This window comes from Mustela erminea, chromosome 3, assembly GCF_009829155.1.
Source record: "Mustela erminea isolate mMusErm1 chromosome 3, mMusErm1.Pri, whole genome shotgun sequence".
Classification (NCBI taxonomy): domain Eukaryota; kingdom Metazoa; phylum Chordata; class Mammalia; order Carnivora; family Mustelidae; genus Mustela; species Mustela erminea.
This window is the reverse complement of record NC_045616.1, coordinates 30,675,947-30,700,274: the sequence shown is the minus strand read 5'-3', so window position 1 is coordinate 30,700,274 and position 24,328 is coordinate 30,675,947. Positions and strand designations below refer to the sequence as shown.

At 47.1% G+C, this 24,328-nt stretch overlaps 1 protein-coding gene across 3 annotated transcripts in view; it reads right to left on the bottom strand.

The window, feature by feature from the left end:
• The window catches only part of MCC (MCC regulator of WNT signaling pathway), a 433,623-nt gene that overhangs the window by 151,060 nt on the left and 258,235 nt on the right, over positions 1 to 24,328 (bottom strand). Inside the window, exon 1 of one of the 3 annotated variants that reach the window (XM_032335531.1) lies at positions 16,393 to 17,411. The exons of the other annotated variants lie outside the window; for them this stretch is intronic. Within the exon in view, the coding sequence (XP_032191422.1) occupies positions 16,393 to 16,971 (579 nt within the window). The 5' untranslated portion in view covers positions 16,972 to 17,411. Of the gene's footprint in view, positions 1 to 16,392; positions 17,412 to 24,328 lie in introns of those variants that run through there. 3 annotated transcript variants of the gene reach the window in all.

The window sequence follows — 24,328 nt, the reverse complement described above, 5'->3', positions numbered from 1 at the left end:
GGTGCCCACACACATGCACTTTCAGGAGAAAACCTCCATTAGCCCGGAGATGTTGAAGAACTTCTGAGCTATGAACGCTTCCAAAGCTCAGCCCTGGCTGCGCTCTGCTTCCTGAGGTGGGCAGTTTCTAAGTTTGTCTTACTTGAGGACCGCGGTTCATGGTCAAGGGCAAGTCCATTCCCAGACCATGTACAGAGATATATTTTGCTTTTCACAATGGAAATGGGGGGACAAGGAGAGGGCTACTGACACGGAATGGGCAGAGGCCAAGGATGCTGCTAAATACCCCCAGTGCTCAGGACAGCCCGCCCCCAACAAAGAAATACCCACCTGAAACCTCTGCTTTGGGGGAATGACTGAAAAGAGCTGGCCTTTTAGGGTTCAGGATATTTTGAGGCTGCTCAACAGCTGGCCTCCACCTACCATTCCAAGAGCATCTAAGCTTCCATCCCTCGTTCCTCCTCCGTTCTGCACCTGTCCCGTCACTACCCATCCTGCTTCTGCCCCTCACACACAATGTGGCCGTATTAATGCCACACCCTTCTGTCTCGACTGACCCGTCAAGGTCACCTTCAATAGTACTTCCTCCTAGAAGCTGACCCCAAGGTTTCCTTGCCAAATTAGATGGTTTTCCTTCTGTGTTCTCACATTTTAAAAATAAAAGCCTTGATGATCTCACAAACATGACCACCTCTGTTGTGTGCTGTTCCATCTGTCCATCTTTACACAAGCTCATTTAATTCTCACCACACTGCTGCTTGGGGAGCAACAAGAGCACTATAAGTAGGGTGGACGGAAGCCTGGGCTCTGCACCCCGGCACACCAGGGCGTGGATCCCGCACCATCCCTCACTGGCTCTCTGATCAGAGGCAAGTCTTCTCCTTCTCTTCTGACTCCTCTCTCTCTTTTTTTTTTTTTCTCCCCAAATAAAAGTGGCCTAAGAGCACCCTCAGCAGACTAGGTTATTGGAAGGATCAGAGGATCCCAGGATAGCTCAGAGCTGAGACCAGGCATTCTGGAGATATGTTCAGGGTAGGTCCACTTCTAATGCTGCAGCTGGAGACCGTGCTGTATGTAGGTGTCCCACGTGCCCAGGGAGAGAGACAGCACCAGCTGCCCCCAGAGCTGGGATTCTCTGCGTATCCAGCACAACACCAAGAGTGTCTACTCCTAAATTATAGATAAGCATTAACCCAGTCATGTCCACAGCAGACAGCCTAGTCCCTCCAGTGTGACTGTTACAGAATTCCTGAAATAGGCATTCATCGTCTACTGCAACACACCCCTGAACACTGTGTCATACAACATCATTTAAAGTGTGTGCCGGCTCAGTAGACTACCTCTCCTGCACGTTAACACCCGCTTAGCAAGCTCCCCAACAACCTCTACATATCCTTTTGTCTAGTAGAGACTGAGATTATAAAACACGCCAACAGAGCAGAAGTGAATGCTCCTGCCGAAAACAGAAAAGTAAAACTCTTTCCCTGAGATGTAAGTTCTCACAAACATGAGCCACAGCAGGTCAGATCGAGCCCACGTTACAGGCCAGGCTCCTTACAGCTCGACTGCGTACTCAGAACAAATTGAACGACAAAGACATAACAGGGACATAAAGTTAGTATGCGGCCTGCTGGAGCACGATCCCACGATCATTCTTGAGATGGGAAAGTAGGAGCAAGTAAACCAAGCCATAAAGAGGCCTCTCTCGCTCCCAGGTTTGCAAAAGGGGATGTAAAAGGGATCATGCATTATTTAGAGGTAAGGAGGCGGAGACCTCAGATGGGAATTGAAATCAGATAGAGAGCTCCTATCAGAGCCAGCCTGTCCATATTCCATGCAAGCCTGCGGTCGCTTCTGGACACCCCATTTTCCATTATAAATTCATTGCAGCCGTGACTGGATGCTGTCAAGCTTCAGGAGAAGACAAGAGCCATTCGACAAACCAAATTCATCTTTGTTTACCAAAAGGAGGTAAAAAGGATCCCAATTATTCTGGCACCTTCGTCAAACAGGTAACCAAGGATCACAGAATCGTGTGTCCTGCCGCGGTATACCTGGCAGTCCAGATTTAGTTTCAAAAGGGCAGCCCTGGTGACTGCAGGGGAATGGCTGCAAAGCTTCTATTATTTAATAAGTAAATCTGGGGTGGCTGGGTGGCTCAGCCGTTAAGTGTCTGCCTTCAGCTAGGTTATGATCCCAGGGTCCTGGGATCGAGCCCCGTGTCGGGCTCCCTGCTCAGCAGGGAATCTCCTTCTCCCTCTCTCACTGTCTCTTTCTCTCTCTCTCTCTGTCAAATAAATAATTTTTTTAAAAGTAAATCTGATCAAGAGGCTGAAGGCTTTACATTGACATGATCATTAAGCAAAGACAGCCCAAATGCACAGAGGAGGAGGGGGAAATCAAGATTGAGGGCACCCACATTTTTCAGAGGAGTATGGTAGGAAGATACCCGTTAACACTGAACCTGAATGTCCCGTGCAAGGTATTCTATCCACATCCAGTCACTGAGTCATCACAACTGCCCTTTAAGGAAGGTACGATCGCTCTTCTCCTAAGTGTGCCTTAACGGAGTCTCAGAGGTTGAGCAATGGCACCCAAGGTCATGGAGCTGGTCCGTCAGCAGCAGAGCCAAGAATCAAAACTTAGCTAAACTCCAAGTTCAACGGACTATTAAAACAGAGCAAAGAATATCAAAAGCCAGTATTAGATAACCTGGGTGAGAAACAGCTACCACACAAGGAAAATACATGTGAGAAGAGAAATGCCTGTCCCCCCTCGGGACAAGGTGGAACTTGGAGCAACAGATACCCTGACCGCAAAGCCCAGAGACGGCCTCACCTTGGAAGAGTCAGGCTGTCTGCCGAGGCCTGTGAAAAGCCGTCACAGAGCAGAGCCCTGGAATGCATCCAGAGGATGGGCGTGAACAGAATCCCTAACGCCTCTGACCTGCCCACTGCTTCCAAAGGCTTCCGAAACCAGAGTACACAAAACAATCCGGCATGTGCTCTCTGAACCTACCGTTAAGGACAGCTGCAGTCCTTAACTCGCTCGGAGCCCCTCTCTGCAAGAGGCTGGCATCCTGTCCTGGGACCCAGTCAGCTGTCCCTGCAGTGTGAGGCTCTCGTTTGCGGCCCTAGTGGAGGGACTCACCCTAGGCCACCCCTGGGATTTCACGGGACAGGAGAAAGAAACTTTGAAGTTCTAGCCTAATTTTCCACTTGAACAGTAAAGAATGGCCTGAAGGCCCAGGAGCAGTGACAGACTGTGAGGGTCTATCAGAAAACACAGCAGTCTGGCTGTGAGGCTGGTCAGGAACAAGGGTGAGCTATTAACAAGCAGGCCCAACTTACATATTTATGGGGATGAGTTCTGTCCTGACAAGTCTCTCGGGAGGACCGGGACCTGCTTTCCCAATGCTGCTACTGCTCAGACAGTCACTCTCTTTCTTTGATGGCCTTCTGATTTATTATCTATCTTGCTAAGATTCAACGCCAATTGCCCTTTATTTAGGGAAAAAAAAAATCCAATTTGCCCTCAAAAGCTGAAGATGCGTGGCTACTAAGAAAACGTCAGAGGAAGGGTGTGTGACAATCTTTGCAAGAATTCCAAACAATGGGTCCCTTAAGCACAGTCTCTGTGTTTCCACTTTTATAAGAAAATCTTTACAACATACAGAACAGGAGAGAGTTGTATATATACTGACTACCTTGATTTAATAGATGTCAATCTTTGGTCCTATTAGTTGCCAGATTTTTAAAAGATTTTATTTATTTATTTGAGAAGGGGAGAATGAGACAGAGAGAGAGCATGAGAGGGGGAAGGTCAGAGGGAGAAGCAGACTCCTCACTGAGTGGGGAGCCGGAAGCGGGACTTGATCCAGGGACTCCAAGGATCATGACCTGAGCCGAAGGCAGTTGCCCAACCAACTGAACCACTCAGGCGCCCGTTGTTGCCAATTTTTTGAAAGGCAATAGGTTACAGCTCACTTAAAGCTCTTGTGTCAATCCTTGACCCCATACTCTTCCTCAAAGCCAGCTAGCTACCCCACCAAAGCTGGTAAGAACCCACCTTACCAGGTTTTCACATAACCTAACTTTCCATAAAGGTCTAAAACTGTTTCCCTTTAAATTTTATACATACTGTTCTCTTCTACGCAGCCTTTAATATGGTAGCCCCAACTTGCCATAAGATCATCTCTGCTGATGTAACAGTATCAATGAAGTATTCATTTTAAGTGCTGTATGGTATTCCACCATGGGAAGATCCCAGGGTTTGTCAGTTCTGCTGGAAGTCTCAGCTGCCCTTAATTTGTTCACTGCTATAAACAGCACGGTGATGCAGGGTCCTCTCCTTGTCTCCTTGTGGTCGTGAGGGAGCATCTCCTGGATTCACCGACAAGCACAGGTGTTAGACTACCTTCCGTTTTCCAGAAAGCTACCCAAATGGTCTTATAAATGGTGATACAAATTTATACTCCCAGAAGCAGTACATGAGAATGGTGGGCTACAGGGAAGGAGGGTGAGAACCAACAGGTGACAGCTCATTATGTTTTCCCCAGATCCTGGCTGTTTGGCCTGCCTGGCAAGGGCAAAATCTGGTGGGAAATGAAGGCTATGGGAATTCTCCAAGGTCAGAAAAACTTCAAGTGAGGGCACCTGGGGGGTGGGGGTGGGGGGTCAGTTGACAAGAGTCAAGTCAGCACTTGACTCTTGGTTCCGGCTCAGGTCATGATCTCAGGATCCTGGGTTCAGGCCCCAGGTCAGGCTCTGCTCTCAGTCTGGATTCTCTTGGGATTCTCTCTCCCTCTCCCTCTGCCCCTCCCCAACCCCTCACTTACAGGCACGAACACTCTCTCTCATATGAACAAATCTCTAAAGAAAAAAAAAAAAGAAGAAAAGGAAAGAAAAAAAACTTCAAGTGAGCCACAGGAAAAGGAGGCCCTTAGGGCACAGGAAAGAAATGATTCTGACTCCAAGCAAAGAAGAGCCCCACGGCAGGGTGGAAATTTGTCCCTGCCTCACAGCTGAAGAGAGCAGAGCTAGTCAGTAGGAGCTCCCCCTTCTGCTGATAAAACTCGACAGACAGATAAAATCCTCACCAAACCTCGGGTGTCACCAGTGGGGTGGAAGCAGGAGCGGGTGTGGCGACAGTCACCAGGCACTCGTACAATACTGCAGAAATACCCGAGTGCTCGAGGACCACAGCCTCCGGACACGTGAGAAGGCTGTGCCAGGGCAGCCCGTGGCAGAGGAAAGAGGCAGTGGGAGAAAGCACCCTCAGAGCCCCTGCCTTTTTCTGGGGGCCTGCCTGAGTCTGAGAGGCTAAGAAACAACTGCCCTCACCACATCCACAACGGTGCTTAGGGCCAAAGAGAAGTACCCTGAAGGAGGAGAGGGGGCTGGTGGGAGGGCCAGAGTTGGGGGGCTGTGTTAGGACAGCAGGGCCTAACAGGACAGGGTACAGGGCCTCACCCTCCAGATCACCTGAGTTATAAAACACCAGAAACCGGGGCACCTGGGAGGCTCAGTTGGCTGAATGGCTGGCTCTTGGTTTTGGCTCAGGTCCTGATCTCGGGGTCATGAGATCGAATCCCATATTGGGCTCTGGGCTCAGTGGGGAGCCTGCCTGAAGGATTCTCTTTCTCTTTCTCCCTCTGTCCCGTCCCCTGTTCATTTTCTCTCTCACCCCCACCCAACCAAAGTAAGTCAGTCTTTCAAAAAACTATGTAAATACATAAAACGAGAGCTCATCAAATGCAGAAACTACCATCACTGCCTTTTGGAATACGCGCATGTAGGTTCCCTGTGTCTCTGAGCAGAAGCTGTGCACGCTCCCGATTTCTTCCCACCCAGACCTGACAAACGTCAGAGGAGGGAGGGTTGAGAAGGGTGGCGTGCCCCTACCCGCCTCCACAGCAGGCGGCCACAGCTTTCTCTGACCTCAGTTCTCCTGGCCTTTCGGACTTCAAGAACTCCTCTAGGTGCTCAGCCCACTCTCCATCCACTCGGCCTCCCAGGCGGCTTCTGAAACTCACATTCCATTCCCGCCGGGCTCTGCCCCGGCCCCTCTCCTCTCCGTCTACTCCTTCAGAGGAGCAACGGGTCCCCTTGTCTTTTTCAACTGCTCTCTTCTGGCCCAGGACCCTGCCGAAGCATCAGCCGTCCTGGTGAGACCAGGTTCCAGACTTCGCGGTGAGAAAATGGGCTGGTCCCCGAGCGCGACGGCACAGCTGCCGGAGAGCACCTGCTGGGCTGTGTGTCCCCACAGCCAGGCTAGCCAGGCTGGGGCCCTCGGCTGGAACGAAGGGAGGCTGGCGGACAGGGGAGGAGGGACCCATGGGATGGGGAGAGGAGGACCGCGGGCACTCCCTGACCTCTCGGTGACGCAGGTCGAGGTCTCCTCCCTCTCGTCATCAGCTCCTCATCAGCTCCTCACCTCAAGCCGCACCTCGGCATCCGTGAGGAACGGGAGGAAGCAAGGTCGCAGAGCGGAGGTTGGGGTGACCTTTTGCTTTTCGACATTTTGAGTTATGTGACCATAAAGGGACACAACTGATTACATAACAGCAACTAAGCCGCGTGGCCTGCCGGGGCCATCGGTTCCCCAGGGGTGCACATTCCCCATGACCTGGGGCCACATGCCCCATCATCTGTGCCCCACTGTCACCACAGCACCCACCCTCCCGGCCCTGAACATGACCCCACCCCAGAGAGTCAGCCAAGACAAAACCTGGAGAGGTTTTGCTAAGGCCACACTATTAGATCAAAGCGCCCTTTGAAAACCACCTCCAAGAAGGCTTCCAATTCACAAGAGAAACATTCTTGGGGCGACTTTGTGGTCAGTGCCACTAAGTGTTTTCTCCTCCTGAAGTTTATATATTTTCTGCAAAAAATTTGTAAGTTACCAAAACAAAAACAAAATCCAAAAACCATAAGCAAAAAATATCACTCATAACTCCAACCCCACTGCTTACATTTAGCCTGTCCCTTGCATGTGGTCCTAAGAAGTAAGGGTTAAAGACACATTCGCATGGTCTGTGAGGTCCCATGGGCCAGGGAGAATCCCAGTTCTGACACTAACCATGTGCCATGCAATTTATAACCTATACTTCACTTACTTGCAAAACGGAGAGTTACACCACCTTCCCCATAGGTTTATGAGGACTCAGAGAGAAGACACATGACACAGCCCGGACACGGAAGTACTAGCTGAGTGAGAGCAGACCTCATTCGGGGAGCCTCTCATTCATTCAGATTCTCAGTTTCCCATTGCTGCTCTAACCAGTTACCATGAAATCAGTGCTTAAAACACTCTTTCTCTTTCTCCCTCTGTCCCGTCCCCTGTTCATTTTCTCTCTCACCCCCACCCAACCAAAGTAAGTCAGTCTTTCAAAAAACTATGTAAATACATAAAACGAGAGCTCATCAAATGCAAAAACTACCATCACTGCCTTTACTACCCTACAGTTCTGGGGGTCAAGAATCAGAAATGGTCTCACTAGGCCAAAATCCCGGTGTTGGCAGGACTGGGCTCCATCCCGAGCAGCTGGGGTAGAGTCCCTTCCTCTCTTCTCCCAGGCGTCGGCAGGCTGCCGGTATTCCTTGAGTCAGGTCCCCTTCTTCCATCTTCAAAGCCCACCAGCCTCTCTCTTCAGATCAGGCCCTGACTCTGACCCTCTGCTTTCCTCATCACGTCCTCTTCCCCTTTCCATCTTCCTGCCTCCCTCTTTTAAGGCCGTTTTTGTTTGTTGTTGTTGTTGTTGTTTTTTAATTTTTTAAAAAGATTTTTATTTCTTTATTTAACAGAGAGAGAGATCACAAGTATGAAGAGAGGCAGGCGGGGGTGGGGGAGACAGGCTCCCTGCTGAGCAGAGAGCCCGATGTGGGGCTCGATTGCAGGACCCTGAGATCATGACCTAAGCTGAAGGCAGAGGCTTAACCCGCTGAGCCACCCCAAGGCTGTTTTGATTATATTAGGACCACCTGGTGACCCAGAAGAACACTTCCATCTCAAGACTTTTTTTTTTTAAGAATTTTTTTTTCCTTTTTTAAGATTTTATTTGTCAGAGAGAGAGAGAATGCACAAGCAGGGGAAGCAGCAGGCAGAGGGAGAAGCGGACTCCCCACTGAGCAGGGGCCTGATGCAGGACTCGATCCCAGGACCCTGGAATCATGACCTCAGCTAAAAGCAGATGTTCAACTGACTGAGTCACCCAGCCGTCCCCATCTCAAGATACTTAATCACATATGCCAAGTCCCTTTTACACTGTAAGGTCACATCCCCAAATTCTAGAGATTAGGTTGCAGACATCGTTAGTGGGGTGCATATTATTCAGCCTACCAGAATGTTTTTACTGTATTAAGCTTTGTGAGGCTGGTGATGGGTAATTGTTGGAAATGTTCTCCCTAGCTTGTTAAATTCTTTCCGTAAAAGCAACATGTCTGTTGTCAAATCCTGTATTGGTGTGTATTTTACTCATTGCTACAAGTTCAAAGGCTGCAGAGATGCGTAAAGTAAGAGCAAATTCTGCTTCTCACAGGAAACCACCTCACAGCTTTGGAGCCCCTCGCCCAGAGTTCCTGCTCTCCAGTCACCCGGACACGTGCATTTCCATCTGTCTGTGGGGCTAACTTGTACACCGAGGTCTATAGACCAACCAGGATTTACTTCCATGAAGGCTATCCACCTAAAAATTCCTCTTCTCATTTTTTTTTTCCTAAGAAGGATAACCAAAGCTTAGAGAATATTTCATTTTCTCTGAAATCATATTTTATGAGCTATTCCTGTCTTTCCCCGTTACCCACACCTGAGGATCCACCTGTCACTCCTACCCCGTTTGCAGGTACCCCGGGTCACACCTGGTGACAGCAGCACCAGCTCCAGAAATAGCACTTGAGGGAAATGAACCAGCATCTGGAGAACTCATTTTGTAAACCCCAGGGCGTGAAGTGACAAATGTCACCTTTGTTTGCTGACAACTCAAAAGAAGGTTCATTCCTCACACTCCTTTCATCACAATATTCTCCTCAAACATGTTTGGCAGCTCCCTAGCGCCTATTTCCAAGTGCCACAGTCTGGACTTCAAGGTCACTCATCAGAGCCCCTCTTCCCTTTCCAGCTCCCTCTGCTCCTCCACGTGTGGGTCCAACTGGTCAAGTCACAGCAGTTTTTTTCCTACGTATGTCGCTCCCTCCAGAGAGAAGGCCATTTTCTCCTCTAGATATTGAAATATTATCCTTAAAGAGCCTGGTCTCCTTCCTGAGACCACACACCCCCACACACCCCATAACCAGCTCAGGCAGAAGCACATGCCCCCTCCGTTCAATTCTGTCTTTCACCACTCACTGGGCCCACGTCATCACCATGGCAGTCACGCCCGCACACGAACCACCTGTCTGACTGCGGACATACCTAGTAGAGACACACATCATCCAGACCCGCTCTAGATTCCCATCTCCCTTGCCCCGACCCAGGACCCACGGCCAGGTCCTCGAAGCAGCAGAATCAATGACTGACCCTCCCACCCAGTAGCAGGCTCTCAGGATACACTGGGATGGGGTAACAAACTCCAGGGGCCAGGAGGTCTTCAGACATAAGGGATGCAGGCTAGCTGAGCATTAGGGAACAGTGGGGTCCATGACAAACTGGAAAGGGCATACCCTGCTTACCACTGGGCTTGTGCTTCTCAACACCAGCGCTCACAGCCAGGTGGGAAGGCAGACCATGTATTGCTAGACAATTCTGTAAGAAAATCCAAAAACCTGGAGTTTTCAGCAAAATATTTTGATGTGAAAGGGTTATTTACCAATGTTACAACTTAAAAAAAAAAATCTGTGGACAAATAGAAGTATGGTGGGGCTAGTGGTTTAGAACCTCCACTGATTTTTTTTTTTTTTTAAGATTTTATTTATTTGTCAGAGAGAGAGAGAGCACAAGCAGGGAGGAGCAGCATGCAGAGGGAGAAGCAGGCTACCAGCTGAGCAAGGAGCATGATGCCGGATGGATCTCAGGACTCTGGGATCATGACCTGAGCTGAAGGCAGATGCTAAACCAGCTGAGCCACCCAGACGTCCCGCCACAACATATGTGATTGATTTTCTTTTTTTTTTTTTAAAGATTTTATTTATTTATTTGACAGAGAGAGATCACAAGTAGGCAGAGAGTTAGGCAGAGAGAGAAGGGGAAGCAGGCACCCCGATGAGCAGAGAGCCTGATGCGGGGCTCGATCCCAGGACCCTGAGATCATGACCTGAGCCGAAGGCAGCAGCTTAATCCACTGAGCCACCCAGGTGCCCCTGTGATTGATTTTCTTTGTGATTATTTATGAAGAGTGCCACTGACAATGAAAGACACAGTCTCTACCCTCAGAAAGCCTGTGCCCAACTTCTGGACACACAACCTGCCTGTGTAGGAACAAGAACAGGAAATGGCAATACAGGACGATACTGTGGAGAGAGGACTTCAGACTTTGTGAAATGAGAAGGGGTGCCCTGGGCTGGAGGTCGCTGGGACTGGCTTCCTTCTCGTTAAAAGAAGCTCTTGGGGCACGTGGGTGGCTCAGTGGGTTAAGCCTCCGCCTTCAACTCGGGTCATGCTCTCAGGGTCCTGGGATCGAGCCCCGCATAGGGCTCTCTGCTCAGCGGGGAGCCTGCTTTCCCCTCCCCCCTCTGCCTGTCTCTGCCTACTTGTGATCTCAGTCTGTCAAATAAATAAACAAACTCTTTAAAAATAAAAATAAAAGAAGCTCTTATTAGGCACATTCCAGCATGCAGGAAGTTTGCGGTCTCTGACTACAGGTGACAGAGCCCATCTCTTTCATCATTTTGGCCTCTTGCTATTTCTCGGGCCATGGCAGTCCCAAAACAATTAGAAATGGCTTCAGATATTGAGAACTTACTGTGTACTATGTACTAAGCACGCTCTTTGTTTTCAGAGATAAAATGAAATAAAGTACATTTATTTTCATTCAATCCTCATAATACTTTATGAGGGAGTTATTAGTATCATTCCTTTGCCCTCAAAGAAAGAGATGGGAAGGCATTAAGTAATCTGCTCAGGGCCACAGAGCACCTAAGTCAGGACTTGAACCCAGGGTCATGGACACCGAGGGCTGTGGTTTTTGTCCCACACTCTGCTGCCTGCCATAAACCTAGGTGGAAAGAGGGGAAGGAGAGTCATGTGAGGAGAAGATGAAGACATGTGAGCTGGTGGTACAGCACAGGTGTGAGGACGAAGGAACGGCTGCTGGCCGCGCCGAAAGCAGATACGAATTCAGATCCAAGGGAAGCGGGGGCACTGTAGGTTTCCATGCTCACCATATGTATACATCTGACTAAAAACAGGTCTCCTGCTATGTATAGAAATGGAATCGCCCGTAGAAGGTGGTTCGATTTGTGTCTCTGTTGGTATAATTATTTGAGCATAAGGGGTCCTGGCATCTTCTTCCTGAGCTGTGTGACAGCAGATCTGTCATTTTACGTCCACCTTCCCCTGCCATTCGGTACCTAACACCTGGTAGGTGCTCAGATATCTTTAAAAAAAAAACATACTTAAATATTTAAATTATTTTAAATGTTAAAATATACCCAGCATATTAAATTTAAGAACCTTGGAAAACTTACAGGTGTTTTGAGAGGACTTAAGAACTGAAACCGTATCCCAGCTGGCCCTTTAGGAATGCATAGATGTGACAAAATTATTTATGATAAAAGCAAGGCAATAATTGGTTTATGATTATGGAGAGAGGCAACACTGGCTTGGGTAGGCGGGACTGAGCAGGTGGAGGTAAATTAGGCCACACTCTCATCCCTCGGCTGGGGATGGACTCACAGCGTTAGCTGTTATACAGAAATAGAAGTGACAGAAGAGGGCCCTGTGTGGACCAGTAATGAGGGTGACATGAACCATGATTAACCCAATTCTGTGCACTGAGGCCACCTGTACATAATAAACGAAACCACACAGCATGCAGAACAATCTGTAATAGAGACTTTAGTGAAAAGAAATTGCCAAGTTTCAAAGCAACGTGTGCATGGCTTATGCCTGGGAACCTTCACCCGGAGCTCCCACACCTTGATTGGGAAATGCCGAATCCCCTGAAACTGGACACAGATGAAGCATGTGTGGATTTCCTGCAGCAGAAAGGTTTGTAGCTCTCAAGTTCTGGAAAACACCCGTTATCTAACTCGAGTCACAGGCATCTGGGGTCACATGAGGGTCTCAGGGCCACTCCAGGGGAATACGAGGAGGAGGGAACTGGAGACCCCCACAGATGAGATCAGGAATCCCAAAGGTGCAGACTTCCTGAAGAAAATGACCAACAGTCCAGAGAAGGAGGCAACCACTTGCCAACATGGAGCCCACCCTCTCCTCTCCTGTCCCCATCTGCTTTCTTACACAGGAACAACCATTAAAACTTCCCGGACTTTCTGAGGGCAGTCTTGAAACCCAAGGGAGTATTTTCTTGGCTTCCTCCAGGTGAAGGTCATGAATTTTTTTTTTTTTAAAGATTTTATTTATTTGACAGATAGAGATCACAAGTAGGCAGAGAGGCAGACAGAGAGAGAGAGGAGGAAGCAGGTTCCCTGCTGAGCAGAGAGCCCGATGTGGGGTTCGATCCCAGGACCCTGAGATCATGACCTGAGCCGAAGGCAGAGGCTTTAACCCACTGAGCCACCCAGGCACCCAAGGTCATGAATTTTTAAAGATGAAGTGGACATGGATTCTAACAACATATGTGACAACGCAAAACAGGGTTTTTAGATTCTGGACACTATATAAGGCACTAGTGTAAGGACACCCCCCTCCCCGCCCCCGCAACAGGGGAGAAAAGATACCTCCTGACCTTAGGTGAAGAGAAATTTTGCAAAGACAAACTGACAAGGTGAACAAGTTTTAATGTGAAATTTGGGAAGTGGAGAAAGACCCTTGGGTAAAACTTAAAACCTAGCTAGAGTGGAAGGCAATAAATTAACACAAGGGGGTTTTAAACCCACTAGGAAAGAATAAAAGGGAGTTGGGATGTCACCATAAATGCACAGACTGTGGGTAATAAACACCATGAACCTGAACTCATGAAAGAAAGGCGATCTCATACAAGTGAAGCCTTGGTGGCAACAATACAGATACTGTTCGAAGAAAGACATCCCAAAGAACGTGCAGGAGGGCGGCCGCGCGTCCAGATGATAGCTTCACAGAGGGACCAAGTGTTGCGGTAAGAACACATCCCTGCGTCTCCACAGACCCCCTCGCCACTAGAAGGCGGAAGCCTGTACGAGGGAGGGCTAACAGGGCTCCTTGCCACGCCGCCACTTGGTGGTTCAACTTCGAGAAATGCTCGTCCTTCTTCAACTTCTCAGATCTGCTTTGTCAGAGTAGACTCTGGGTCTATACAGCAGACTGAACTGACACAGAAAGCTCCTTATTTTAGTATATAGTGATATTGGATAAAACTTAAGAAATGAAAGAAAGCCGGGGGGGGGGGGGACGGGGAGCACCTGTATGGCTCAGTTGGTTAAGCGCTTGCCTTCGGCTCAGGTCACTGTCTTGTGGCCCTGGGATCGAGCCCTGAGTCGGGCTACCTGCTCAGCGGGGAACCTGCTTCTCCCTCTCCCTCTGCCTCTGCACTTCCCCACCGTGCTCACTCATTCTCTGTCTCAAATAATGAAAATCTTAAAATAAATAAATAAATAAATAAATAAATAAAATCTAGCCAACCTTGTAAGCAAGAGCGTCAATTCCCAGAAACACAGAAGAATGTCAGAGACATACAGTGAAGGGGTTTGAAGCTAGACAGCACCCCACAGCTATCTGGGTATGTCCAGGGGTGAGATCTGTAGACCCCTTAGCTGGTAGGGAACTAGTATCATCGTCCATAAAACCAAGAGAGGGAGAGGACTTTTGTCAGGCTAAATCTTTGCATGTATTTGAATTTCTTCAATACAAACAAACTTGACCATGCAGCACGCGCAAGGTTAATTTTCTGCACTGGATAATCTGCAGGTTACCTGGAATATGACAGAATGAGATCAAACATTTACATTCTCATTTTGGGCAGCTCAGTCAGCTAAGCCTCCTACTCGTGACCTCAGCTCAGGTCATCATCTGAAGATCGTGAGATCGAACCGAGGAGCCAGGCTCCATGCTCAGTGGGGAGTCTGCTTGGGATTCTCTCTTTCCCTCTCCCTCTGCCCTTTCCCCCACTCACACGTGCTCTCTCTCAAACAAATGTTTAAATTCTTATTTTGAACTATTCCACATGGGAAAAAGCTTCTGATCTATCCCTCTAAAATTAATCTGCCATCACATATACTCAAATCTAGTGTTAGAAATGACTGGCCCACTGCAATCAAGCCTCCCACACCTCCATAAACCAAGGCCCCCAAGTCAGATGAAGCCTCATCTACAGCTCGTTGGGGACTTTCAAAATTCAAGAACCAACTAGGTTTTTTCTTCCCAGTTATGAGTGTTGTTAAACAAACTTCTTCCATATCAGAGTTGATGCTTTCTTTTGACATTCTCCTTTTTTGAACTTCTATTAAAATTTGAAAGAACTATTTAAACGTGTTCTGGATCATACTTCAACCCTTAATTTTGAGGTGCTCCTTTACTTCAAAGTAAGTAATTTAATTATGCAGGAAGGTGAGTTTAATAGAAGTTCATTAATGCCCCAGACACACATTCCTTTCTCTTTAAAAAGGGAAAGTCTTATTCTGCTGGAGGGACAGATTAAACCAAGCAAGTTTTTAACACTCAAGCTAATTGAGACCAGGGGAGCCAGGAATGAAGTGGTTTCCTGACGGGTCATCCAAGCAACACGCCAGACAAGCTATACTCAAGCCAGCCAGGAAAGAGAGGACAGAAGCAAGGAATGACTACCCCCCCCCCAACCAACACCCCGTTCTCTTCATCTTTGCTCTTTTCCCTTCCCAATCCCTACTGGCTGCCAACACAACCAATTAAACAGCAACCTTTTCTTGCACGAAAACAAGCTTTCCTTCTTCCCCTACCCTGCACAACCTCTCTCCTCTGTTACTAATATCCCCCATTCACCAAAGCCAGCAAACATCTGCTGTCTGCCTTCCTGGCCTGAGACACCTCAGAACCACTTGAGATGAATAGAACTCAATGTTCAGCTTTGCAAATGGGAGAGAAGGGGAGGGGCAGTGAAGAAGTTCAAAAAATAAAGTAACCCCTATCTTCTACCTGAATGCACGGGGAGCTTCAGGGAGAGATGGTTTCTTACCAGAAGAAAAGGCGGGGGGGCCACCTGGGTGGCTCAGTCTTTGAGCGTCTGCCTTGGGCTCAGGTCATGATCCCAGGGTCCCGGGATCGAGCCCCACACCAGGCTCCCTGCTCAGCGGGAAGACTGCTTCTCCCTATCCCACTGCCCTGCTTATGTTCCCTCTCTCTGTCAAATAAGTAAATAAAATCTTTAAAAAAAAAAAAAAAAAAGGCACTCCCCTCGTCCAAGCAGCCATTTTAATCAAGATTTGCCAAAATCAATTTTCCAGGATTCATAATGAAGAGTGGGACATTCCATCATTCCGAATTTACTTGGAACAGTGTTCTCCAGCCACCACCAATTTTCAGTCCTTATTGACAACATACACATACAACTGGTCTCCAGACTCATTTCTAATAGTTCCTTTTTAGACGTGTTTGTTTATGAGCAGTGATTCAGATATACCTACAGTGTATGTGGTGGGGACACAAAAACACGCCCGCCTTGTCCATCAGCAGGAGCCACACACTCACACCAGAGGAAGGCTGCGAACAAAACTGGAGGCAAACACCAGAAAACCAGACTCCTTTCTTAGAGAGTGAGACACAGTTTTGTTAGACCATGACTTCTGTTCCCCACTGCCCCCACCCCAAACAGCCTCCCCATCCCCCCGCCCCCAGCCCCCAGCCCCGATGCAGACGAAAGTTTGCCATTTTTGTACTTTTTTTCTAGTTAGTGCAGAAGCGTCCCACAAACTGGAGGGCACCCATGACAGAACAGGGACTTAACATTCTCAGTCCTGTTCCTCCCACCCCCACCAGCGACGCCTGCTCCCTGCCGAGTGTAAATGGGACTTTAAATTATGCCCCAGCTGGAGAAATAGTATTTCTGACTGCTGGCTGCTCGTAACACAGACACAACTTCCTCTTTTCCCTTTCGGAACTTTTGAGCCACCAAGGCAGGAAATCTTCTGGTGGCCAGCCTCCTTGGCATCTGCACGGAGAAGTCCGCGCTCAGGAAGGACCAGAGGCTGAGCTTGTGCATTCCGGGCTGGGATGTCGCCCTTCCACACCCCCCTCCATGAATCTGCCCAGGGGGGCTCTGGGCTGTGTGACAGGTCTACAGGCCCCAGAGAGAGAGAGAGAGAGATGCGCTTCTCGGGTTCCTACCCTGTCAAGCGCTGTGGTCCTCCTGCCTGGTGTGGAGCAGAGTCTGAGTCTAAAGCCACCCAGGGGCGTCAGTGCGGTGGTGGCACGGTCCAGGCGTTGGTCTTGCTGCCCGCCTGTGCGGTAGCCTTTCAACAAACTCAATGACTCAGCAGCGTCCCCTTCCCCCCACTGGTCTCCCATCTCACTCCTCTCAATCACGGCGATGTCCACGTGACAGCGCGTTGTCTCCACCGAGACTAATCCCGTATCAATAAGAGCTTTCAGCACGACCCACACCAGATTACTCTGTCTCACAACCACTTTGCTGACCTTCCCCGGGGGCCAGAGAAGACTCCCCCGGCGCGTACTATTTACAGAAGAGTCGACAGAAGCCAGATCGCTCGGTGTGATGATATCACTTCCAAAGTTTGTGGCTTTAACAAAGCAACCCGGCCACCAATATTCAACCGCACCACCACGTGCCCTCCAAGCCACCGGGATGAGAAAGGGAGGCTGGGTTTTACACAGAAGCAGCAGTAAGAATCGTTCGTGGGTTCCAGAAAACACAACCACGATGTAGAGTATCATTGCAACATACATCCTCACAGCCACCGAACCAAAAGATTACAAATAAAGGCTGCACAGGAAATGCCAGGGGATGGTGGGCTTGAAAATACCAGATGTATGGGTTTTGCTGTCAGATTTCTTTGACAGTAGAGCCAAGGCAAGGCTACATGGCATTTTATTCTCGTGTTTATCTAGACTGAGCAGGAGGGCTAATCCACAATTACTAAGATGGGTTCCTAACCAATCTAGTCTACCCTGTTCCTTGACGGGTGTACGGTCTCTCAAACCCGACAGAAGGTGTGAGGGAACCAGAGTACAGACCCAACTTCTCTCCTTCCTCATCTTTTGCAGCGACTTTTATCCTGTTTTTACAATCTGATGGCTGGCAGAGAAGAACGCCGGTCTCTCTCCACAGCCTTTCTGAGCAGATAAGATAAATAAGAGGGATGAGTCCAAAGCCCACGAACTGTCAGGGAGATTGCTGGGTGTTCCCAGAGAACCACTCACCTACGTGCCTGGAGAGGCAGTCTTGAGATTTGAGAAGAACAGTCTCATCAGCATTACGTGTAAGAACAAGAATGCAAGGCCGTACATAAAGTCGTCACCAAGGATTTTTCCAGCACTCGGTGTTAAGTTATGAAGCCGGCTCAGCAGAGGAAGCCCTGTGCACACACAGAATTCTCTTCCTCAGAGAATCTCTACTTATGGATCTTGAACACAAAGGTGTTTCCTTTTCAAACTGTGATGATAGCTACTCAAAATTCAACCCTTTTCCCTCAGAAATACACTCAAATAAAAAACAGGCACCAAATAAAAATTCACTTTTACTATGCAAATACTTGAAGCTTCTTTGAAGTCTATGTTCCAACCAGCTGGGCAGTTCTGAGGGTGCCGCGGCGAACCCCACGGGGGAGCGAGGCCAGGTGGGGAGAGCGCCACTGTGAACAGCACAGACAGCCCCTCCAGGCAGGAAAAACAGGAGAAGGGAGCACTGCCATCAAGAACCCAGGAGAAATGAAGGGGAGATCACATTCCAAAGGTGCTTGCCTTCTGTCTGGCAATGATTACCAGAAGGCAGGCAAATCCCAACTACTTTCTTATCATAATGCCTTTTGCATTTTGTCACACAGGAGATCTTGAATTCAAGGTGGATTAATTTAGAAAACAGAACCGAACCCATTTGGTAGTAGTACATATATAGCAACTGATAAAGGCAAATATGCAATAACAGGAAAAATACACAAATACTTAGCATGAAAAAATGGAAATGTCGGTAACCTTCCCCTAAACGTGTGACAAGGCAGAAGCAGAGAGTCTGGGGGCTGGTTGAGGGCTTTAGGGACAAAGCAGGCGGGGTTCCCATCACGAGGATAGCTTCCCATTCTTCGTTAAGGAGGCAGCCCATCCAAGTGCTGGTCTTAGTATTTTCTTTCTTTCCCCTTTCTCCTGATTCCTGCTTTACTAGCATTTTCCTCAAGGAATCCCTAAGACTTGATGTGTTTTATGCTGGCGAGAGGAAGGCGCTGCCCGAAGCTTTTATGGAAAGTGCTGAATGGATGTCAATGGTGTAGTGAGAAGAGCAGCAGTACCAGTCGGAAGAGGGGGGCTGGAGACCCAGAACCTTCAGCAGCCCCAGGCCTGTGTGCAAGGAGTCTGACGTGCAAGGCTTCCTCTCCCCAGCTATCTCGAGAGCTTGACCTGCCCTGCTTGCTTCCTTCGGGGAACTGAACTGGACCCTGCACGGTCCGGCCCTGAATGTGGCTTTGTGTCATCCAGAAGGTGGATTAAACAGGATAAAGAAGACAAAGCCTGAGTCCCAGCTCCCCCTGTCCCTTGTGTGCTTTCCTTCCCCTTTTAGGCCATTTGTAAAATGTGGATTGTCATTCCCGTTCTGTGTACCTGCCAGTGTCAACACAAAGCTTTAAACAATGCACTCGAAAATAAATATTACAAAACCAAGATGCTATCACAGGGCGCATTCTTATCAGTCTTGAAAACGCTAAGTTTTTAGAGTATAAATAGTTCTAAGTTGAAAGAAAGTCTTCGAGAACATTTTCATATTGTATTCTAAGAAAAAAAAAAAAGTATTTGCTTTAAGTAAGGGAAATCGAATAGTTTCAAATAGATGGACTCGGGGTATTGGGGAGGGGAGGCAGGGACTAGAACATTCTCCCAAATAAGACCACTGACATAGAGCTAAAGGGGTTCATGAGGAATCCCAGTTGACGTGGCACACAGTCCCGCTATGGAATCCAGCAGCGTTCTACAAGACACCAGAAGGCTACCACAGGGACGGTCCTCTCCGTTGCCCTAGCTGGTGAGGGTCAATCCGGCCCTTTGCCAGCCTGGAGAAAGACCAGAAGCTGGCAGCAGACTATCAGTCTGCTGCCTCAGTATTGCCTGATTGCCCTAGACACCCAAGTCCTGCAGGATTGCTGTAGCTACCCAAGCTTCGAATGACGGATCACTGGAGCCTGGCGTCATTCAAACCAAGTATCTCACTGTACAGATAGGGAAACTGAGGCTTGGCAGCAAAATGAAGGCACTTCCTTGGGAAAGGTGGCATCCAAGCTCCACTGAGCACCCTGTACCCCAGCCTCCCCACCCGGTGTCTACTCCACTAACCTGGGATTTTTCTGGTCACCTAATTGGAACCATATGGTTTACCCACTTGCCAATATGCATATACACACTGTCAGAATATTTTCTCCTCCTGACTTGATAAAAGAATCTTTGTTCCTTCTCCTTTCCTTATTTTCCAAATATTTAAATATTTCAAGTGCTCTGAGGAACCCTAGCCTTGAATTGTTTTGAACCGATAAAGTAGGTACATTGCAGGCTCCTGGGTGACTCAGTCGGTTAAGCGCCTGCCTTCGGCTCAGGTCATGATCCCAGAGATCTGGGATTGAGTCCCAAGTCAGGCTCCCAACTCAGGGAAGAAGCCTGCTTCTCCCTCTCCCTTTGCCCCTCCCCCCCCATTCTCTTTCTAATAAATAACTTTTTTTTAAATAGGTAAACTAGGTAATTAGACTATGAATCCTTCCTATATAGCACCTTATGGTTTCCGTAAGCTGTCACATGACCTTCACAACAGCTCTGTGACACAGGCAGGGTAGGGATTATTTGCTGCCTATGTGGTGCTCTAGGGAGGTTAAATGATGTATCTGATGTTGGAACCAGAGTTGGACCCAAGCCCTCTGACCCCAACCTTGGCCCTTCCTTCTCCATTCATCCACTTCAGGATCCTATTATATAGCAGGCATGGCGGGACAAAGGTGGGCCGAACAGAGCTCAGGTTTTCAGGGAACCGGTGTTTAGTGGACACACACACACAGGTAGCAAAGACATGTCCTCATGGGTTAGAATCTTTGGGGTTAGCCTCACATTTGAAAGCTGACTCCACTATTTACTAGCTATGTGAACCTGGCAAGCCACGGCCAAATGTTTTTAAACTGTGGTTTCCTCATCTCATAGGACTGCCTCAAGGATCAAAGGAGCTAGCAGATGAAAGATGTTTAGTACGGGGCCCGGTTCACGGTAAGCATTCAGGAAGTATACCCTGTTTTAATTACCATCAACCAGTACGACAACGATAGAGTCCTATCAAGGTCATTACTGGAGCAGAGCCCAGTGACACTTGTACTTGGTCTGGGAGACAAGAGTTTCTGGAGAAACTGAATCGTAGACAATGGCTCTGATGGGAGGGTTGTGTGTACAAAAGGGAGCCTTCTTTTCATCTGTCTATCCATGTTGTTATCCAGTGCCTACCGCGAGCACAAGCGCTTTCCGAAATGATTCTCAGCAGGGCTCCCTTGAATAAAGGGTTTTCCTAGAATACTTAAAATATGAGCTCCTTCAGAAGAGTTACACTCACAACTTTTCAGAGTTATACCTACTGGGTGAAATGAGGCATAGCTGTGGTCTATTCTGATCTGAGCCAGTGGTAACAGCTTAAGAGAGACACCTATAAAGAGAACCTCAGCAAAATGACTTCTACTAGCAATTTAAAGAATGCCTCCCTCCACCGCAGCTCCACATTTGAGTGGTCAGCAGCTGAAGGCGGACCCTACTCTATAGCAGAGGTGCGGCCTGAGGTGATTGGGACTTCCATCATGGTTAAACTTCACCTTTCATTTGAAAGAGAGAATCCACCTGGCCAAATGCTTGCTCATAGGCCATGTTTGCCTACTGAAGGTAACACAGATAAGAATCCCACACTTTCCACTTTGTACTACGATTTTCTCTTCCTCTCCCTTTATACCTTTCGACTCTCCTGCTCCTGGTGTGTCCAAAGGTATATTCATGTGGATGAAGCAAAGATATGGCCAAAATGGGCTAGCCTGTGAACTTTAAGAAAAAAGCTCTGCTACTAAAGATAAAACAAAGTCACAAATTATGAGAATTCATAAGCTGGATAATTCATATCAATCTTTTGCATAGCCAACTTGAAGAGTAAGGAAGTTGGCATCTATCTTTCTGTCCTTTATCACAATGGACGCGACTGACTCCTTTCTACAAAGTTCCTTAATCTTACGCAGAAGGAAAAACTATCACCTTTCGAGAATGCCCAGAAGCTATTAATACCTGCCCTCCAGATGGTTCTCATCCGTCTCCGGCTGCTGCCCTGTATAAAAAAAATGAGGGGGGCGCCTGGGTGGCTCAGTGGGTTAAGCTTCTGCCTCATGACCTCAGGTCATGATCCCGGGGTCCTGGGATGGAGCCCCGCATCAGGCTCTCTGCTCAGCGGGGAGCCTTCTTCCTCCTCTCTCTCTCTCTGCCTGCCTCTCTGCCTACTGTGATCTCTCTCTGTCAAATAAATAAATAAAATCTTTAAAAAAAAAAAGACAATAAGGGACCAAGTCCTTTGGATAATGATCTTTTCGACTTTCTTCCACTAGATTCTTGAAGATAGGAAAAGAGTTTCCATTCTAATCTGAAATGTGAGGTGAAAAAACTGAATGGAAAAAAAAAAAGACCCACAAGCTTTTTTTAACCATAACAAATATAATTTCCATGAAGAGAACACTTGCCTTTTAAGCTTATTGGAAACTGAGACAAAGAGGAAGTCATAGAAACTTTAGGTAACAAGAGTACCACATTAAAAAGCAAAAATACCCGTTTCTTAAAAGATGCAATTCTTTAAAGATCTATCTCTTGCCTGAAGGATTCTAAAGATCCTTACGGTATTACCCAAACACAATGTCACTAACAACATGGCCACAAACTGCAGATATGCGTTTCCTAATGCTCTTGTTTAATGCAACGCACTATAAAATTCAGAGGCCGAAATCTGAGGTCAGATTCTAAAGTCATTCTGTGAGGGTTTAAGTGAGGCACTGTACAGCCACATCCTGTAGTGATCTAATTTTATCCCAGGACAGATCCTAAAATATTTCAAGAAGTGGATTGATATAAGCTGCCTGTTAAAATACCTTCCTTAAAAATCCTCTCTTATAACCAGAGTTTTTACGGAAGCTGTATATCCGACAGATTATTTTCTGTGTTGAGGGTCTGGATTTTCCTCGACAGGCTCTTACATCTCAAGACTGATGTTCTAATGGGCGCCTGGGTGGCTCAGTGGGTTAAGCCGCTGCCTTCGGCTCAGGCCATGATCCCAGGGTCCTGGGATCGAGTCCCGCATCGGGCTCACTGCTCAGCAGAGAGCCTGCTTCCCTCTCTCTCTCTCTGCCTGCCTCTCCATCTACTTGTGATTTCTCTGTCAAATAAATAAATAAAATCTTTAAAAAAAAAAAAAAGACTGATGTTCTAAGACATTCATTAATTCATGCATACAGAACTCATTCAGATTTTACGGAATACTTGACATGTTTACCTAAAGTCATAAAGAACAAACTTATTAAAATGCCTCAGAAGTAGAGGAAATAAAGTTCAAAAATTATATTCATTCCCACAATGTTATTGTTCCCAATTGTCATATATCAGAGGTTCCCAATCAGCCGTGCTCTGCCAAGGCAACACAAGAAAACACCAGAGTGTGTCTAAGGCAATTCCACCAGGTTCCTCCAAACAGATCCCATAAAGACTACAAAGGAAACAGAAGGATGACAGAATATACACAGTTATTTTAGACCTATCCTGATTTCCTTTAGGCTTTTGGTACATGCCTACCTTTATGGCTGCAATAATTTTAATATAAAAGCCCAGCACAGAAATTTCTTCTGGGAAAGAGTTTTATATATTAAGTTGTCAAGCAAAAAGCTAGGTATGGTTTTTTTTTTTTTCATTCAAGGTCACCACTGCACTCAGAATAGGAAAGGAGCTGCTTTCAAACATTCGACTCTAACTCCTGGTGTCAGCCAATCTACTAACACTCTTTTTCCATAGCTAGTCTTGTATGGAATAATCTAGTTCCTGGGATATCGTTTTTTAGTTAGGATCCTTTATTCATCTTACCCACTCTTCAACGGGGGTGGTGGTGGGTGGCAGACGAAAACCAAGTCTGGCACGTGCGCGGGCGCACACACACACATAGAAATGGGGAAAAGCGGATAATGTTTTTGTTAAATTTGTAAATGAATGTGTCTAGAGGCTAATTCATTTTTGCTATAAAAATGGTGTGCATACTTAGAGCCATCTGTCAGCAGTGATAACATTTGTAAGATAGAATACCAACATTTTTCACAGAACTGGAACAAACAATCCTAAAATTTATATGGAACCATTAAAGACCCCAGATACCCAAAGCAATCTTGAAAAAGAAAAACAAAACTGAAGGCATCACAATTCCAGGCTTCAAGTTATATTACAAAATTGTAGTGATCAAAACAGTATGGTACTGGCATAAAAAGAGACACAAAGATCAGTGGAACAATAAACTCAGAAATAAACCTTCAATTATATGGTCAGCTAATCTTTGACAAAGGAGGAATGACTATCCAATGGAAAAAAGACAGTCTCTTCAACAAATGGTGTTGGGAAAACTGGTCAGCTACATGCAAAAACAAAACAAAAAAACAAAACAAAACAAAACAAAAAACAAAAACTGACCACTTTCTCACACCATACACAAAAATAAACTTGAAAATGGATTAAGGACCTAAATGTGAAACCTGAAATTGTAATAATCCTAGAAGAGAGCACAGGCAGCACTTTCTCTGACATTAGCTGCTGTAACATTTTTCTAGACAGATTTCCTGAGGCAAGGGAAATAAAAGCAAAAATAAACGACATCAAAATAAAATGTTTCTGCACAGCAAAGGAAACAATCAATAAAACTAAAAGACAACTAACTGAATGGAAAAATATTATTTGCAAACAACATATTTGATAAAGGGTTAAGTACCAAAAATATATAAAGAACTGACAAAACTCAACACCCAAAAAACCCAATAATCCAATTTAAAAATGGGCAGAGGACATGAAGAGACAT